Source organism: Bubalus kerabau, chromosome 17, assembly GCF_029407905.1.
Source record: "Bubalus kerabau isolate K-KA32 ecotype Philippines breed swamp buffalo chromosome 17, PCC_UOA_SB_1v2, whole genome shotgun sequence".
Classification (NCBI taxonomy): domain Eukaryota; kingdom Metazoa; phylum Chordata; class Mammalia; order Artiodactyla; family Bovidae; genus Bubalus; species Bubalus kerabau.
Genome location: NC_073640.1, coordinates 18,032,144 through 18,051,933, shown reverse-complemented (window position 1 = coordinate 18,051,933; position 19,790 = coordinate 18,032,144). Strand labels below are relative to the sequence as shown.

The window sequence follows — 19,790 nt, the reverse complement described above, 5'->3', positions numbered from 1 at the left end:
ATATTTTAGGAAAATATCCTCTATGTGTAGATAGTCAAAGAAAGAGAAGGGGAAAGAGAAAGCCAGAGAGCAACAGATTTTTGGTGGTGAAAGGTTTGGAACCATCTAGGTCAATATATTATTAGAATTGAGGATGCTTTTCTGAGAGGTGAAGTGGTAATAATGGAACAAACAAGTCTAAATACTGTTTTTTGACTCTCAAGCCAGTGCCTTTTCCACTCTACCCCATTCCAGGTATGGCTTGTTAGTTTTTCGTAGATTATCCCAAATTATGTTCTAATTTAACTTCATACAAGTTCACCCCAGTAAACAAAAAGAGCAAGATCTTGGACGAGAAGAGCAGTCCACCGGGCCAGCAGATAGAGCCCAGACACTCCCCTCCAGGGTGGGTGGAGGCTGAAGGGGGCGGGGCTCGTGCGGAAACCCGGGCCACGCCAGCCTTCCTTTAATTGGTCCGAGGGCCTCGGCCCACTATCCAATTAGAAGCGGCTGCGTCATCACATTACTGAGCAGGGAGGCCGCCCGCGGAAATTTGAAATGGCTGAGGGATTGCTGGCGGGTGGTGGGCTGGGGTCGGAAGCTATGGCGCCGGAGCCCGAGCTTCCTGGCTGGGCGACCGAGGAGGAGCTGGAGCGCCTGGAGAAAGGTGAGCACCCGCCGTGCGGGAGGAGCCGCCGTCTGCGACAGACCGTGTCGGCAGCGCTGGGGGCGTGGGGACTCTCCGAGGGCGCCTGGGGCGCAGGCGGTTGGCCTGGGTGGCGGCTGTGACTGGGCGAGGCCCCAACCCACTCTCCGGACGTCGAATCGGGAGGTACCCAGAACACCTCTCCTCCTCGCCCAATCTGGCCTCAGCTTCCCCGAGACTGGAGGGACTTGGGCTGGGTGGGGATCCCTACTCTTGCTGTCTGGGTGTCTCCCCACCCCGCGCCGCTCCGCCCTCACCCCCACCCCCACCCCCGGTTTTGTGCGCGAGTTTGTGTGTTTAGAGTGGACGCATATTTTTTATTTGCATCTCAAAGGAGATCACGTACCACTATCCCCTTTCCCGGAAGAAAAGAAGCTTGGACGCTTGGCCTAGATAGCAGTACTGAGCATTGAGAGCAGGTGACGTGCCCAAAGGTAGGGGAGCCAATTTGTGACACAGTGTCAAAAAATAGAAAGTGAAAGTGAAGTCGCTCAGTCGTGTCCGACTCTTTGCGACCCCATGGGCAGTAGCCTGCACCAGGCTCCTCCATCCATGGGATTTTCTAGGCAAGAGTACTGGAGTGGGTTGCCATTTCCTTTCTCCAGGGAATCTTCCCGACCCAGGGATCGAACCGAGGGCTCCTGCATTGTAGACAGACGCTTTTCCATCTGTCTACAATGAACCCAGTTCTAACTCTTAGTTCTTTCTGTCTCTTCATGGAGACTCCGTTTTTTCCCCCTGATATTTTAAGGTGGTTCAGTCTTTTACTTTAACATTTTCAGTTGTATTGTGTAGTGGAAAGAGTCCTGGAGAAGTGAGAAAACCTTAAGTGGGACTTAATTCCACTACTCACCCCTCTTTGTGATCTGGCAACAGTCAGGTGACTTCAGTTTTCTCATCTGCAAAACAGGTAGTAGTGCTGCTGAGTGGTGAAGATTAAGTGAAATAATGTGTGAAAAGTATTTCAAATTGGCTCTGAACACACATAACATAAAACTTACCATCTTAACTATTTTAGACGTGGATTCAATCCCTGGGTTGGGAAGATAACCTGGAATAAGAAATGGCAACCCACTCTTGTATTCTTGTCTGAAAAAGCACATAGATAGAGCCTGGCAGGCTACAGACCATGGGGCAGTAGAGTTGGTTAACCACTGAGTACCTAACCAGTTTTAAGTGTACAGTTAAGTGGCATTAAACACATTCACATTGCTGTGTAACCATCACCACCATCTGTTACTGTGATTCTTTTCATCTTGTAAACTGAAACTCTATACCTATTGAATAATAACTCCCCATTCACCCCTCTCCCCAGCCCTTGGCAACTACCATTAAACTTTCTGCCTTTATGGTTTTGACTACTTTAAGTAACCTCATATCAGTGGAATTACACAGTATTTGTCTTCTGTGACTGACTGGCTTATTTCACTCGGCCTAATGTTTATCCAGCATAATCATAAATTTCTTCCTTTTTTAAAGCTAAATAGTTTTAGCTGTGAACATGCATGTACAAATATCTCTTGGAGACCCTGCTTTAAATTGCTGGGTCATATGGTAATTCTATTTTTACATTTTTGAAGAATCACCATAAGTTTTCCATAGTGGCTATACCATTTTACATGCCTACCAACAGTTCACAAGGGTTCCTATTTCTCCACATCTTTGACAACACTTGTTTTCTTGATAGCTTCTCATTGTTTTTTGAATAATAGTCACCTAATGGGTGTGAGATGATGTATTATTTCTTTAAAAAACATATCTATGTTATGTATGTGATGGACGGTATGAAATAGTTTATTCTCTTAATTGAAGCTGGCATACTAGTTTCATTTTCCCAAGGTTCAGAGAGATTTTCACACATTTGATAAGGTATTGATGTCCTCTGAAGCTCAGGTGCATTGGTGTCTATGAGCAGGAAACCCTAGAGTACACCTTGGTTATCTTGTTGCCAAGTCCAAACTCACTCCCTGCTCTCTGCACCACAGGCCCATAAATTGAGAGAGGAGTTGTTGGCACAAGGAATAGTGACTTTATTTGGAAAGCCAGCAGACCGAGAGGATGTGGATTAGTGTCCCAAAGAACCATCTTGCCAAAGTTAGAATTCCGCTTTCCTTTATACTGAAAGGGGAGAGGGTGTGGCTGGTTGTTGCACACTTCTGTGTTTCAGAAGCCTTTATTCTTGCAGCTGTTCAGGTAGGTCAAGTCCTGATGTTTCTTTAAACCTTCAACAAAGCAAATGTTATTCTTTGTTCTGCAACATTTTATCTGTACATGAATGGGGGAAAGTTGTTTTACCTTTAAAGGTCAGAGCCTTGAGAATGGGCTGTCCTGTCTATTTCAGGCTATAGGCAACATTCTTAACTTGTATCAAAAGTAATAGAATACAAAGATTAAAGTACAAGAAACAGATCCAACATGGAGTCAGATTTGTTCTTCCCTGTTACAGTCTGTGGGATCACATAATTCTGGTGCCCTAAACTGGGGCAAAGAAGTGGAAGGAGGGAGAAATGTAAGGGATGGGGGAAGAGAAAGAGACTCTTGCTACAAGTCTCAGATAACCTTCCTGAAACCACTGGAAAGGACTTAGCTGATCTAAATGCTATCCTCAGCATGTTTATTTATTATAGTGGTAATTTTGTCTGTTAAAAACATATTACACAGAATTAGATATGCCACTGGCTCAATCATGCCTTGTAAAACATAATTACATACAGCCCAAACCTAATTCGATTAGCATTTTCTAATCCTTTCGTTAGACATAGGCACTGAAATTAATGAGGAAGGAAGAACTAGTAGCTTTGGTGAAGTAAGTGAAAGTGAAGTCAGTCATGTCTGACTCTTTGCGATGGACCCCATGGACTGTAGCCTACCAGGCTGCTCCATCCATGGGATTTTCCAGGCAAGAATACTGGAGTGGGTTGCAATTTCCTTCGCCAGGAGATCTTCCTGACCCAGGGATTGAACCTGGGTCTCCTGCATTGTAGGCAGACGCTTTACCATCTGAGCTACCAGGGGAGTCCATTGGCAGGTCAGTATAAACCCCCTGCCATAAGCCCTATTGAGGTCACCGGGGAACCACAGAACAGGGCTCCTCACTTGATTCGTGCAGGGCGTGTCATTCATTCACACAAGCACACTGTAGAGTTAGTAAAGTATAGCAGAAAACGTGGTCGCTAGGAGAACAAAGAACTAGAGCTCCAAGCATCCTTACCCTGTCCTAAAGAATCCCCGACGGGCCCCCAAGATGAAAGGTGTCTGCTGAACCACAAAAGATGCCTGGATTCTTGGCCTCCGGAGGAGGAGAATTCAATCCAGGGCCAGTGACAAGGCTTGATTGCTCAGAGTCTTTATGTAATAAAGTTTTATTAAAGTATAAAAGAGAGAGGTGTTATGCATTATTAAGAATGCATATCCATGTTTATTGAATGGTAGTGACAGGTGATATTGTAGAAATTAAAGGGAAGTTTCAACTTGTTTTGAGATGACATATCAGAAACCACCTCTACATTTAATACAGCTTTGTGGAATTTTTTTTTTTTTAATGACTGTAAGATATTTGACCATTATGAGTTGCTTTGCTGTTGTTCAGTCACTCAGTTGTGTCTGACTCTTTGCAACCTCATGGACTGCAGCACACCAGGCTTTCCTGTCCTTCACCATCTCCCGGAGTTTGCTCAAAGTCATGTCCATTGAGCCGGTGATGCCATCCAACCATCTCATCCTCCATCATCCCCTTCTCCTGCCTTCAATCTTCCCCAGCATCAGGGTGTTTTCCAGTGAGTCGGCTCTTCCCATCAGGTGGCCAAAGTATTGGAGCTTCACCTTCAGCATCAGTCCTTCAATGAATATTCAGGGTTGATTTCCTTTAGAATCGGCTAGTTTGGTCTCCTTGCTGTCCAAGGGACTCTCAAGAGTCTTCTCAAGCGCCACAGTTCAGAGACATCAATTCTTCTGCACTCAGCCTTTTTTCTTGTCCAGCTCTCACATCCATACATGACTACTGAAAAAGCCATTTGACTACATGGACCTTTGTAGGCAAGGAATGTATCTGCTTTTTAATCCACTGCCTAGGTTTGTCATTGTTTTTCTTCCTCTCTAGCTCTAGTAATAATCATAGCTATATCTTCTGAAGGAGAACCTGGGTGATTTCCACTGAATTAAAAAACAACCCTCTTTCTTTGCCTCACAGAACGGCAACAAAAACCTAACCCATGGAAGAGTTTAAGTTCTTAACTGTTTTGAAGTAAAACTTGAGTTTTGAGATATTTTTAAATTTAGAAAAAAAATTTTTGTTGATAGTGATAGAGGTAAGTAAAGCATTATATCCAAATCCTTGTTTATATTTTATTTGAAATTTCTAAACAAATATATGAAAATAGCAGTTGATAAGCATTCGAGGTGTCTGGGATAGCTGCGCCTGACTGTCTTTGTTGCTCTCTTAGGTTTGTTTGAAAGCGAAGATTCATGCAGCGATTGTAGTGATCATGCCAAGCCAGGTAGTAGCTTACAAAGCTTTGTGCCAGAAGGAAAAACTCATTTCCCAGAAATGTTCCAGACAAGTCAACTTTTGTTCTATGAGCGATTCAGAGCTTATCAAGATTACATTTTAGGTGAGTAGGTCCTTTTTTTTTTGCTTCTTTTATCTTTTAATCTACAGGTAGATTGTCTCAGTTCCTCAGACTGCCATTGCTGGTTCTGAGAAAGTAGACTTATAAGGATTTATTTAACTTCTCTCTGCTTTATGCTGTCTCAAATCTTACTGTGTTTAATTTGTTTGTAGCTGACTGCAAGGCCTCTGAGGTAAAAGAATTCACAGCTGAGTTCTTAGAGAAGGTCCTTGAACCATCTGGATGGCGGGCAGTCTGGCAGACTACTGTGTTTGAGGTGCTAGTTGAGGTAAATTTAATTCTGTTGTTAAGACATTTATCTCTACCTAAAAACACTTTCCCTCAGATTGTTATAACCAAAGTGCTTATTTTTAATTAAGATTTATGAGCTGATTGAAAAATGGCATGTTTTTTCACATCTAATTGCTGTGGTGTAAGAAGTGTTCTGCAAATTTTAAAGGCAACTGAAGAGGGAATTGGGGTGGTTTAAGTTTCACCGTCCTTTAAAAGAGGGAAACAGACTAGAAACCTATGAAGTGGGGGAGGTACTTGAGACCATTTAAAAAATAAGATGCCTAATTATAAAGTCAGTGGGGTTTGAATTAATTTTTTATCTTCTTAGTTATAGCCCATTAAAGTAGCTCAAACCAAGTAGGCATTTTAAAACTAGCCTATTTTTTGCCTAACAGATTTGTAGGTATGTAGTTAACCTATTGATATTATCTTCCACTGCAGAAAGTAAAAACAGTCTTATTTTTCAACTGGCTGGGCCTTTTACATTAAATTTGCACTCTACTTACAGCTGTGAATTTTTCTCAGTGTTTGTTAACTGAACCGCAAAAAAACCCCATTAAACTAAAATGGTAAACCAGGGAGTGTGAGTACAGCTTGAACCTGCAGCCCCTTTAGAAAATGACGTCACATCCTACAGTGGCTCTAGATGAGGCAGTGGTTTGCCAGCAGCTGCTGCTCATGGATGTTTAAGTTTTGGATTATGCTAATACCTTAGGTTGCAGTTCAGGCCATTAAGTTGATCATGATAGTAACGCCCTCCCCTCAACATACCTCAGTTCTCTAAAAGCAGCCAAAATCATTATTTTAAAAGAGAAATGTGCCATTCCCCTGCATTCCTCTCATGCATCGCATATACTAGAGGTCTGGTTTTGGCTTTCTGGCCTCTCATTGTTAGATAACACGTAAAAGCCAAGTTCCTTCAGTGTCCTTCCTGTCCTGATCTTGCCTCTCCTGTCCCCTCCTGTTGCCCCTACCTCATTTCCTTCCTTTTGTTCCAGCAAGAAAAGCTGCTTCTCTGCTCTTCCAACTGCCAACCTCATCTCTGCCTCAGGGCCTTTTCATCTTTCCTGCTCTTGAAACAGCTGCTTCCTTTTCATCCCAGCTCAAAAGTGACTTCCCCAACCCTCCCAGTAAAACCAGGCCACCACCCTGCTACTTATCCTTTGTCGCATACTTGTTGCCACCTTATTGTTTGTCACTTCGATTACAATGTCCGCTCCATGTGGGTACAAGCCAGGTCTGTTCTGTTTGTCCTTATGTTATGGAAGAAGGCTCGCCACTCCCATTTCATGCTTTAAAAAAGAAATCAAGCTGTAAGTAGTGTTTTAGATGTATCTTAATTTTGATATGAGTATGTTAAGTCACATTTTAAATTTCAGGTCACAGACGTAGACTTCGCAGCCTTGAAGGCAGTGGTGAGGCTTGCCGATCCGTACCTCTGTGAATCGCAAGTGAGCACTTTTACTTTGGAGTGTATGAAAGAGCTCCTTGATCTGAAGGAATACCGGTTGCCCCTGCAGGAGCTGTGGGTGGTGTTTGATGATTCTGGATTATTTGACCAGACAGCACTTGCAATTGAGCATGTCAGGTAGGAATAGAGGTTGATAAAAGTAACCTTGTGGCCAAAAACTTTGGATGAAATGCTTTAATTCTGGTCTGTATTATACCTAGATTTAAAGCTCAAACTGTAAACCTGGTCACTGCAATATTTTAAAATATTCAAAGATAGAGGGATCTTTTTTAAATTAAAGAATGATTTCAGTGTTTAAAATTTTCATTTTGAGCTAATTTCAGACTTACAGAAAAGTTGAGAAAAATGGTACTAGGGATTCCTATATAGCTTTTTCTCAGTGTCCCCAAATATTAACAAAAGACAGGGGATTCTTAATTTGGCTTGTATATGTTTGCTGCTGCTAAGTCGTTTCAGTTGTGTCTGACTCTGTGCAACCCCATAGACGGCAGCCCACCAGGCTCCCCCATCCCTGGGATTCTCCAGGCAAGGACACTGGAGTGGGTTGCCATTTCCTTCTCCAATGCATGAAAGTGAAAAGTGAAAGTGAAGTCGCTTAGTCACGTCTGACTCCTAGTGACCCCATGGACTGTAGCCCACCAGGCTCCTCCGTCTATAGGATTTTCCAGGCAAGACTACTAGAGTGGGGTGCCATTGCCTTCTCTGTTGTATATGTTTAGAAACCGCCTTAAAAATTCTGGATGCTAAGGCTATAAGGAAAGGAAAGAAAATAATATACCATCACCTATGCATACAATGTTTTCAGGATGTGTCTGGCCAAAGAAGATGTTTTCTCAGGCCACTTCTGGGATCCTTAGGGGGGATGTGCATGCCTTTCAACCTTTTTTGGCTGAGTTGGTTTCCCCTTGTACAGGTGCATGCCTTGTCCCTTAAATGAGAAGGAAAACTCATACCTGTTTTCTTTAGTTTCAGATAACTTTTTTGTCAGATAGTTCCTGATACAGATAGTTCTTTTGAATCATCTTTTTATAAGTATATTTACTAAGGAAGGCTTATTTTTGGCTATTTGAAGTGGACTTATATTCCTCCATAAACTGAAAGACTGGATAATATAAAGGTCATGTTAATAATGCTGCTTGGTGTTTTGTAGTTCAAAAAGTACTTTCCAGTTTCTATACCATTTGTGAGTTAACCTGGTTTTGTTGAACTTAATTTGATACTCTACAAAGAAGCAGAGTGTCTTGCACCCTATCTCTGATACTTCATGGAAGATTTCTAATTGTATTCAAGGACATTTAACCATCAGTTCAGTTCAGTCGCTCAGGTCATGTCCGACTCTTTGCGACCCCATGAATCGCAGCACACCAGGCCTCCCTGTCCATCACCAACTCCCAGAGTTCACTCAGACTCACGTCCATCGAGTCAGTGATGCCATCCAGCCATCTCATCCTCTGTCATCCCCTTCTCCTCCCGCCCTCAATCCCTCCCAGCATCAGAGTCTTTTCCAATGAATCAACTCTTCGCATGAGGTGGCCAAAGTACTGGAGTTTCAGCTTTAGCATCATTCCTTCCGAAGAAATCCCAGGGCTGATCTCCTTCAGAATGGACTGGTTGGATCTCCTTGCAGTCCAAGGGACTCTCAAGAGTCTTCTCCAACACCACACTTCAAAAGCATCAATTCTTCGGCGCTCAGACCTCTTCACAGTCCAACTCTCACATCCATACGTGACCACGGGAAAAACCATAGCCTTGACTAGACCGACCTTTGTTGGCAAAGTAATGACTCTGTTTTTGAGTATGCTATCTAGGTTGGACATAACTTTCCTTCCAAGGAGTAAGCGTCTTTTAATTTCATGGCTGCAGTCACCATCTGCAGTGATTTTGGAGCCCAAAAAAATAAAGTCTGACACTGTTTCCACTGTTTCTCCATCTATTTCCCATGAAGTGATGGGACCAGATGCCATGATCTTCGTCTTCTGAATGTTGAGCTTTAAGCCAACTTTTTCACTCTCCACTTTCACTTTCATCAAGAGGCTTTTGAGTTCCTCTTCACTTTCTGCCATAAGGGTGGTGTCATCTGCATATCTGAGGTTATTGATATTTCTCCCGGCAATCTTGATTCCAGCTTGTGTTTCTTCCAGTCCAGCGTTTATCACGATGTACTCTGCATGTAAGTTAAATAAGCAGGGTAACAATATACAGCCTTGACATACTCCTTTTCCTATTTGGAACCAGTCTGTTGTTCCATGTCCAGTTCTAACTGTTGCTTCCTGACCTGCATACAGATTTCTCAAGAGGCAGGTCAGGTGGTCTGGTATTCCCATCTGTTTCAGAATTTCCCACAGTTTATTGTGATCCACACAGTCAAAGGCTTTGGCATAGTCAATAAAGCAGAAATAGATGTTTTTCTGGAACTCTTGCTTTTTCCATGATCCAGTGGATGTTGGCAATTTGATCTCTGGTTCTTCTGCCTTTTCTAAAACCAGCTTGAACATCAGGAAGTTCACGGTTCACATATTGCTGAAGCCTGGCTTGGAGAATTTTGAGCATGACTTTACTAGTGTGTGAGATGAGTGCAATTGTGTGGTAGTTTGAGCATTCTTTGGAATTGCCTTTCTTTGGGATTGGAATGAAAACTGACCTTTTCCAGTCCTGTGGCCACTGCTGAGTTTTCCAAATTTGCTGGCATATTGAGTGCAGCACTTTCACAGCATCATCTTTCAGGATTTGGAATAGCTCAACTAGAATTCTATCACCTCCACTAGCTTTGTTCGTAGTGATGCTTTCTAAGGCCCACTTGACTTCGCATTCCAGGATGTCTGGCTCTAGGTCAGTGATCACACCATTGTGATTATCTGGGTTGTGAAGATCTTTTTTATATAGTTCTTCTGTGTATTCTTGCCACCTCTTCTTGATATCTTCTGCTTCTGTTAGGTCCATACCATTTCTGTCCTTTATCGAGCCCATCTTTGCATGAAATGTTCCCTTGGTATCTCTAATTTTCTTGAAGAGATATTTAGTCTTTCCCATTCTGTTGTTTTCCTCTATTTCTTTGCATTGATTGCTGAGGAAGGCTTTCTTATCTCTTCTTGCTATTCTTTGAAACTCTGCATTCAGATGCTTATATCTTTCCTTTTCTCCTTTGCTTTTCGCTTCTCTTCTTTTCAGAGCTATTTGTAAGGCCTCCCCAGACAGCCATTTTGCTTTTTTGCATTTCTTTTCCATGGGAATGGTCTCGATCCCTGTCTCCTGTACAATGTCACGAACCTCATTCCATAGTTCATCAGGCACTCTATCTATCAGGGGGATTTGATTTAGGTCATACCTGAATGGTCTAGTGGTTTTCCCTACTTTCTTCAATTTAAGTCTGAATTTGGCAATAAGGAGTTCATGATCTGAGCCACAGTCAGCTCCTGGTCTTGTTTTTGCTGACTGTATAGAGCTTCTCCATCTTTGGCTGCAAAGAATATAATCAGTCTGATTTCGGTGTTGACCATCTGGTGATGTCCATGTATAGAGTCTTCTCTTGTGTTGTTGGAAGGTGTTTGCTATGACCATAGGTATTCAATATTAGGCCAAACAATATAAATCTAAAGCACTGGCTTATGTCCAGAACCAAAATAACTCCCTTATGTTTCTTTCACTTAAAAAAGCTGTCAACTGAGGCATTTGAAAGTTAAGGGATAATTGATGCATTTAGGAAATTAGAAATCAGGGAGTTAATCTCTTATGGGTATAGAAGTTGGTAGAAAGACAAGTATCTGGAATTAGTATTATTTGAAGGAGAACCTGGCTAAATTATTTTTCATTTTGAGGGCTCAGATTCTGATCACTGTCAAGAAAAGGTCAGATTATGAAAGTCTTCATTTGTTCATTTTATTCAGTAAGTATTTCAGTGCTGCGTCTTGAGGATGAGATTTGAGTGATGCACAAAACAGACACAATCACCATCACCAGGGAGTTGGCAGTCTAATGTGGGAGATGAACCTTGATGAAATAATCACATAAAGATATGCGTGTGATTGGAAGCCGCAGTGAGTGCTGTGAGGGATTACAGAGTGTTCTAAGACTAGCTCAGGTTTCTGTAATATGGTTACTTCCTGAGGAAATGGTATTGGAACTTGGATCTGAAGGGTTGGCTAGGTGAAAGCTGTTGCGGCAGGGTGGAGGAAGAAACATGTTGGGCAGCTCTGAATTTAAGGAGCCGAAAGGCCAGATTGGTTGGAACGTAGACAGTGATAGATGAGACTTAGGAAACCAGCTTAGAGGTTATCAGGGGTCAGAAGATGCAGGGATTTGTTAGCCAAGGAATCATTTTTGTCTTCAAGTGCAGTGGGAAACCTGTGAAGGGTTTTCAATGAAGGGAGAATGTGATCAGCTTTTTATTTAAAAGTTTCATTCTGGCTGCTGTGTAGAAAGTAAATGGAGGGGAAACAGGTAGAGAGACCAGTTAAGAGACAGAGTGGACTAGAGTGGAGATACAGCAAATACAGATTAGGCTTATTGAGAAAGTAGAATGGCTAAGACTTGATGGTGGAATGGATATGGGAGAAGGCAAGGATGACTCCCAAGTTTCTGTCTCGAGAGGATAAACACTGGTGGAAGTGCAGATGTGAATGAAAGGTGATTGCCCAGTTCTGAGCTGGTGAGGATGATATTTGCGCTGGGTCATGAAGGGTAAATATAAGCTTGTGTGTTAGTTGCTCAGTCATGTCTGACTCTTTGCAGCCCCATGGACTGTAGCTTGCCAGGCTCCTCTCTCCATAGAATTCTCCAGGCAAGAATACTGCAGTGGGTTGCCATTCCGTTCTCCAGGGAATCTTCCTGACCCAGGGGTTGAAACCAGGTCTCCTGCCTTGGAGGCAGATTCTTTTACTGTCTGAGCCACCAGGGAAGCCCAAATATAAGCTCACCAGGTGGAAAAAGTGGAAGGCAACCTGACCAGCATGTCACAGCGGGTTTGAAAGAGCTTGTGAAATTGGAAGTTTGTATATAGGGGCTCCGAGGCAAGACAGGTGCTCTAGAAGTGGATTGTAAGTCCATCTAATATCACCAATTTCAGGAATTTGGACTTTGTTTTGAGGGCAACAGGAGCCAGCAGAGTTTTTTGGTTGAGTAAAGGCATGCTCAGGTTTCCCAGCTGGTGCTTGTGGTAAAGAACCCGCCAGCCAATGCAGGAGACATAATAGATGTGGATTCGATTCTTGGGTCGGGAAGATCTCCTGGAGGAGGGCATGGCAACCCGCTCCAGTATTCTAACCTGGAGAATCCCATGGACAGAGGAACCTGGAAGGCTACAGTCCATAGGGTCACAAAGAGTCAGATACAACTGAAGCGACTTAGCGTGCACACACACAAAGGCACGCTCAGGCTTGTTTTATTTTTTTTGTTTGTTTTTAAGAGATGGACTCCAGAGGGTGAAGAGACTAGCAGTCCAATCTATAAGAATTCAAAGAAGGGCTTCATTAAAAAAAAAAAATTTATTTTCTAATTGAAAGATAATTGCTTTATAGAACTTTGTTGTTTTCTGTCAAACATTAACATGAATCCAAAGATAGCTTCATTTTCACTGCTCCCTCCTTTTCAACTTTTTGACAGGTGTATAATCTGTACTTACTGGCTTTCCACTCACGCCTCTACTTCTACAGTATTGAAATTGTGCTTAAGGTCACCTATATTCTCATGTCTAGTCATCACTCCTCTGATCTCATCTTGCCTTGACCTCTTGGTGACATTCTAATTATTTGATCATTCTCATCTTCTTAATATCCTCTCCTCCCAGCTTCTGGGACACCACCTTATGATGGTATGTCACAGGCTTGCCTTTTTTTAAGTAATCTTGGCCTGGCCAGTCCTTCCTCTCATACTCAAATATCAGAATGTAATTTCCCAGGGCTTAGGGCTAGGCTGTCTACTCTTATCTCTCCCTAATCAGCTTTGGAAACACATTAGAATCTCCTGGGACTTTTCTTTATAGGAGTATTCCAGCTGGCACATGAAGAAAGAATGATGAGAGTATCAATATTTGCAACCCATAATAAAATAGAGATGGCCAGGTATCATGTGCTTTGTGATGAAAGTACATTATATCCCTTGAAGCATTCTTGCCAAAAAGTCTTTCCTAAAGATGATCAAGTCTCTAGTTCTTACTATCAGTTTACTAGAAATAAAGGAAACAGAACATGTTAAATGACCCCATGGGGATGCAATCAGTAAAATTCAGAGTGTGGGAAACTATTAAATAAATTGCAAGGTGAAAAAGAAGGATGGATAATCTATAGAGTAAAAGTGATTAAATTAAATTTAATGGCTGACCTTTGTTCGGATCTTGATTTGAATTAGCCAAATAAAACAACAGCAGCAACAATGAAAGAAAGAGATAATTAAGGAAAATGAAACACTGGGGATACTTGGTTATTAAGTAATTAAAACTTTTTTGTATAAAGATTTATCTCAGACACAAAGTAAACACTTATGAGTGATATGTCAGAATTTTGCTTTAAAATAATCCAGTGTCAGTATGGTGGGGGCAGGAGAGCAGAGAAGTAAGTGGGTGGAGCAGAGGCAAAATGAGATTGCCAGGAGTTGGCTTGTCAGAGCTGGATCATGGATACATACTTTAAAAAAATGTGGATCCTGCACACTCTCTCTCCTGTCTCCCACCCAAGAGATTCTGATTTATTGGTCTGGGATAGGGTTGCAAATCAATTTTTAAAGGCTTCCCAGTGTAGCCAGAGTTGAGAACTACTGCTTTATTCTCTGGATGATCTCATCTATTGCTTTAATGCCATCTATATGCTGACAACTTCCGGATTTATGTCTCTAGCCTTGACCTCTTTCTTGAGCTCAGGTCCTGTATATTCATCTGCACTCTTGACATCATCCACTTGGAGTTCAAATAGGCATCTCAACCTGAACATAGTGAAAACAGAACTCTTTATTTTTACCCCTAAACTTGTTTCTCTCCCAGTCTCTTCTAAACAAATGGCACTACTTTCCACCAAGTTTCAGATGGTCAACAAATAGTTCTTCTGATAAAAAGAAGGTCGTAACAGAACGAATGTTGTAGAAAAACTTCTTTAGCCAATTCAAAGAAGTTCTTGTGGGACTCACGATTGTCAAGTTAGCAAATATGCATTCTTCTCTACCATACTTGGTAAACTTGTTTGATTTACTCTTACCTCTCTAACATTTTGAGCCAGTGATTGAATGATACTGATTTACTTTTCAGGTTTTTCTATCAGAACATTTGGAGGAGTTGGGATGAAGAAGAGGAGGATGAATATGATTATTTTGTCAGATGTGTTGAACCTCGATTGAGATTGTAAGTATTTATTAGTGGCCTTGAACATGTTGGGAAAAATAGCTATTTATGGTTTAATTTAACCTGTGTTTTGTGTATACTGTATATATACTCCAGGGGCCTACAGACAGAGACAAATAGTATAACCCATTGTTGCTGCTGCTGCTAAGTCGCTTCAGTCGTGTCCAACTCTGTGCGACCCCATAGAAGGCAGCCCACGAGGCGCCCCCATCCCTGGGATTCTCCAGGCAAGAACGCTGGAGTGGGTTGCCATTGCCTTCTCCAATAACCCATTGACAAGTTATTAAATGAAGTTTGTGTAAGTGCAGAGAAACCTACTTTGTGTTTATAAACCTACTTGTAGTGTTTTTAGAAACTAAAAGCAGAGAATTCAAGAACATGTAAGTTAACAGCTTACTCGTTTTTGAATTTAAGTAAAACTCAGTTGAGCATATATTAAAAAGAACCAAATTCAAAGATAATTGTTTGAAAAACAGTGAAATTAATTGAATTATAGAACACTTCTTTTTAATTTAAAGACTACTTTTAAAGACAGGGGTTTACGCTAAGTAAAACATACTAGGCTAAACAGATTTACCTCAGGATGTTTTGTCAAGTTCTTTTCCTTAAATCTTATTTTACAGATAAAAATACTGCATAGTTAATATTGATGGTGAATAAAAATTTCAAAAATAGCTAAACAAACGTAACACATCCCTAAGTAAACAAAATACCTAAACATATTCTTCTGATATATTATGTTTTGGTAGGGAAAAACCCTTCCATTATAAAAATACCCCAAATTAACCATGCAACCCAAGTAGCTGTCCTGCACTGACTTTGTTAAATGTCTGGCTTCCCTGGTGGTTTAGACAGTAAAAGAATCCACTTCCAAGGAAGGAGACCTGGTTTCAACCCCTGGGTCAGGAAGATTCCCTGGAGAACGGAATGGCAACCCACTCCAGTAGTCTTGCCTGGATAATTCTATGGAGAGAGGAGCCTGGCAAGCTACAGTCCATGGGGCTGCAAAGAGTTGGACACAACTGAGCGACTAACACACAAGCTTATATTTACACTTCATCAGTTCAGTTCAGTTCAGTTCAGTTGCTCAGTCGTGTCCATCTTTTTGGGACCCCATGAATTGCAGCACGCCAGGCCTCCTTGTCCATCACCAACTCCCAGAGTTCACTCAGACTCACGTCCATCGAGTCAGTGATGCCATCCAGCCATCTCATCCTCTGTCATCCCCTTCTCCTCCTGCCCCCAATCCCTCCCAGCATCAGTCTTTTCCAATGAGTCAACTCTTCACATGAGGTAGCCAAAGTACTGGAGTTTCAGCTTTAGCATCATTCCTTCCAAAGAAATCCCAGGGCTGATCTGCTTCAGAATGGACTGGTTGGATCTCCTTGCAGTCCAAGGGACTCTCAAGAGTCTTCTCCAACACCACACTTCAAAAGCATCAATTCTTCGGCGCTCAGCTTTCTTCACAGCCCAACTCTCATATCCATACATGACCACAGGAAAAACCATAGCCTTGACTAGACGGACCTTTGTTGGCAAAGTAATATCTCTGCTTTTGAATATGCTATCTAGGTTGGTCATAACTTTTCTTCCAAGGAGTAAGCGTCTTTTAATTTCATGGCTGCAGTCACCATCTGTAGTGATTTTGGAGCCCAAAAAAATAAAAGTCTGACACTGTTTCCACTGTTTCCCCATCTATTTCCCATGAAGTGATGGGACCAGATGCCATGATCTTCATTTTCTGAATGTTGAGTTTTAATCCAACTTTTTTACTCTCCTCTTTCACCTTCATCAAGAGGCTTTTGAGTTCCTCTTCACTTTCTGCCATAAGGGTGGTGTCATCTGCATATCTGAGGTTATTGATATTTCTCCTGGAAATCTTGATTCCAGCTTGTGCTTCTTCCAGCCCAGCATTTCTCATGATGTACTCTGCATATAAGTTAAATAAGCAGGGTGACCATATACAGCCTTGACGTACTCCTTTTCCTATTTGGAACCAGTCTGTTGTTCCATGTCCAGGTCTAACTGTTGCTTCCTGACCTGCATATAGATTTCTCAAGAGACAGGTCAGGTGGTCTGGTATTCCCATCTCTTTCAGAATTTTCCACAGTTTATTGTGATCCACACAGTCAAAGGCTTTGGCATAGTCAATAAAGCAGAAATAGATGTTTTTCTGGAACTCTCTTGCTTTTTCGATGATCCATCGGATGTTGGCAATTTGGTCTCTGGTTCCTCTGCCTTTTCTAAAACCAGCTTGAACATCTGGAAGTTCACGGTTCATGTATTGCTGAAGCCTGGCTTGGAGAATTTTGAGCATTACTTTGCTAGCATGTGAGATGAGTGCAATTGTGCAGTAGTTTGAGCATTCTTTGGCATTGCCTTTCTTTGGGACTGGAATGAAAACTGACCTTTTCCAGTCCTGTGGCCATTGCTGAGTTTTCCAAATTTGATGGCATATTGAGTGCAGCACTTTCACAGCATCATCTTTCAGGATTTGGAATAGCTCAACTGGAATTCCATCACCTCCACTAGCTTTGTTCGTAGTGATGCTTTCTAAGGCCCACTTGACTTCGCATTCCAGGATATCTGGCTCTAGGTCAGTGATCACACCATCGTGATTATCTGGGTTGTGAAGATCTTTTTTGTACAGTTCTTCCTTGTATTCTTGCCACCTATTCTTAATATCTTCTGTTTCTGTTAGGTCCATACCATTTCTGTCCTTTATCGAGCCCATCTTTGCATGAAATGTTCCCTTGGTATCTCTAATTTTCTTGAAGAGATCTCTAATCTTTCCCATTCTGTTGTTTTCCTCTATTTCTTTGCACTGATTGCTGAGGAAGGCTTTCTTATCTCTTCTTGCTATTCTTTGGAACTCTGCATCCAGATGCTGTTTCCACTAGATGGTGCTATAAGACCACGTAATTTTTTGATACTTGTGCACTGTAATTTAATAGGCAGTGCTGCAATAAGAATAAAATTAGACCTTGCATGACAAAAATAAATTGCAGAAGGTAATTTTTTTCCCTGTGTAAAAGATGATTTGGTTACATAAGATAAGGCAGTACTCTTTATACATCTGTAGAACTGATTTCATTTAGTAAGTTTCCCTTGGTTTAAATAGTAAGTCATAAGTAAAAAATACCTGAGAAGTTTGGTTAATGTTGGTTCTGCTTAGTTTAGAATTATAAATGTCTAAATTTCAAATTTTCATAAATTGGCTATGATTTTTGTTTAGCCTTTCCAATTTTTCTATTGTTCATTTCCCATTTTTCCATAATGTAGTCAATAAAATCCAGACTTTCAATAAGCTTGCATATTTTCTAGTTTTGATACACTTGCTCTTAAAGAGCAGTGATTGGTTTTGATTGAAGGGAACTGTAATGGTGGATGAATATCATGTATCTGGCAAATTTGATCTTTATTTGGAAAATACTATTTTCCGATTTGACAGCTTTACATGTTCAAACAATAAGAAATGATTTACATACATATCTTATACTTCACTGGCAGATGGAAAAGCATCAGGGAGGAATTGTTTTCAGTTATGGAGAAGAAACTATGGGACTTGATGGGGAAACCAGAATGTTATCAAATATAGACAAACTCTTTAAAAGGTCCCTGAGCTAAGATAGGAGTAGAGCTATTCACAGGCAAGAGCTAAAGGGAACCAAACTATATTGTCTTGATTTTGCATTGTGAAGTAAATATTTTTCCTTTCTAATTCAAAACACTCTGCTTCAAAGGTTATGGGTCTGAGACACAGGTATTGGTTCATTACTTTCAGACTATGAAGCATCACCATAATGAGAAGAAATAAGCTGAATGGCATGGATATTGGAAGTGCTAAGAAACTTATTTTAAAGTTTGAGTCTTAATCTCCATAACTTAATAGACCTGATCAAGGAGTCAGTGGTTGGATTCCCCAGTTTCTTGTTTGCAAAATGGATTTCTAGAATATTTTTAAATGAGTACGGATTAACCAAAGCAGACAAAATCCTTGCTTTTCAGGCTTCACCTAATTCATTTACTTGAAAAGTGGAAAAAGTATTTTTTATTCATCTTAAATACTATTTAAATGCTCGCTGTAATTTGATGTAAATTTGTTTAGGATGTGGTTTTCTTTTTTTGTCCTCCTATCTTATTTAGAGCATGACAAAGTTAAGACATTAAGGCAATAGTGCACAACCTTGGCTGCACATTAGAATCTCCAGGGAATTTAAAAAAAAATACTCCTCTGCTTCTAGAGACTAATTTAATTGGTCTGGATGGGGACCTGAGCATCTGTATTTTTAAAAGTTCCCCATTGATTCTAATAAGCAGCCAAGGTTAAGAAGCTCTGGCCTATACAACCCATCAAACCGACTGCTGGGCATACACACCAAGGAAACCAGAATTGAAAGAGACACATGTACCCCAGTGTTCATCACAGCACTGTTTACAATAGCTAGGATGTGGAAGCAACCTAGATGTCTATCAGCAGACGAATGGATAAGAAAGTTCTGGTACTTATACACAATGGAATATTACTCAGCTATAAAAAATAACACATTTGAGTCATTTCTTCAGAGGTGGATAAAACTGGAGCCTATTATACAGAGTGAAGTAAGACAGAAAGAAAAACACCAGTACAGTATATTAACACATATATATGGAATTTAGAAAGATGGTAACGACGACCCTATATGTAAGACAGCAAAAGAGACACAGATGTAAAGAACAGACTTTTGGACTCTGGGAGAAGGTGAGGGTGGGATGATTTGAGAGAATAGCATTGAAACATGTATATTACCACATGTGAAACAGATGACCAGTCCAAGTTCGATGCATGAAGCAGGGCATTCAAAGCCTGTGGTGCACTGGGACAACCCAGAGAGATGGGATGGGGAGGGAGGTAGAAGGGGGTTTGGGATGGGGTGAGGGGGATATGTGTACACCCGTGGCTGATTCATGTCAATGTGGCAAAAACCACCACAATATTATAAAGAAATTAGCCTCCAGTTTATATAAATTAATTTTTTTAAAAAGAAGCTCTGGCCTAAGTCAATATACTTGAGAAATAAAGCAATTATTTTAAAACTATAGGTAATGAAATAATATAATTTATTTTCAAATCCATTTCATATCCATTAACTTAATTGCACATTTATAAATTATTGCATCTAGAACTTTTTGTTGTGTTTATATATTTGAGAAGGTATATAAATTAATAATAAACTTTAAGTGCCAACAGTCTTGTCCAGTACAAAATACAAGGTTATTTTGTTTTAATCACTTTCTAGTTAAGTAATATGGAGAAGGCAATGGCACCCCACTCCAGTACCCTTGCCTGGAAAATCCCATGGACGGAGGAGCCTGGTGGGCTGCAGTCCATGGGGTCGCTAAGAGTCGGACACGACTGAGCGACTTCCC

General features: G+C 41.1%; 1 protein-coding gene across 2 annotated transcripts in view; it reads left to right on the top strand.

Moving 5' to 3' along the window:
• The first annotated feature begins 491 nt into the window (after window positions 1-491).
• The window catches only part of SHCBP1 (SHC binding and spindle associated 1), a 40,893-nt gene continuing 21,594 nt past the window's right edge, over window positions 492-19,790 (top strand). Inside the window, exons 1-5 of one of the 2 annotated variants that reach the window (XM_055552242.1) lie at window positions 492-646; window positions 5,128-5,295; window positions 5,466-5,581; window positions 6,966-7,174; window positions 14,289-14,381. In XM_055552242.1, the coding sequence (XP_055408217.1) occupies window positions 538-646; window positions 5,128-5,295; window positions 5,466-5,581; window positions 6,966-7,174; window positions 14,289-14,381 (695 nt within the window). In that variant the 5' untranslated portion in view covers window positions 492-537. Of the gene's footprint in view, window positions 647-2,716; window positions 2,879-5,127; window positions 5,296-5,465; window positions 5,582-6,965; window positions 7,175-14,288; window positions 14,382-19,790 lie in introns of those variants that run through there. The other variant, XM_055552243.1, reaches the window with a different exon arrangement.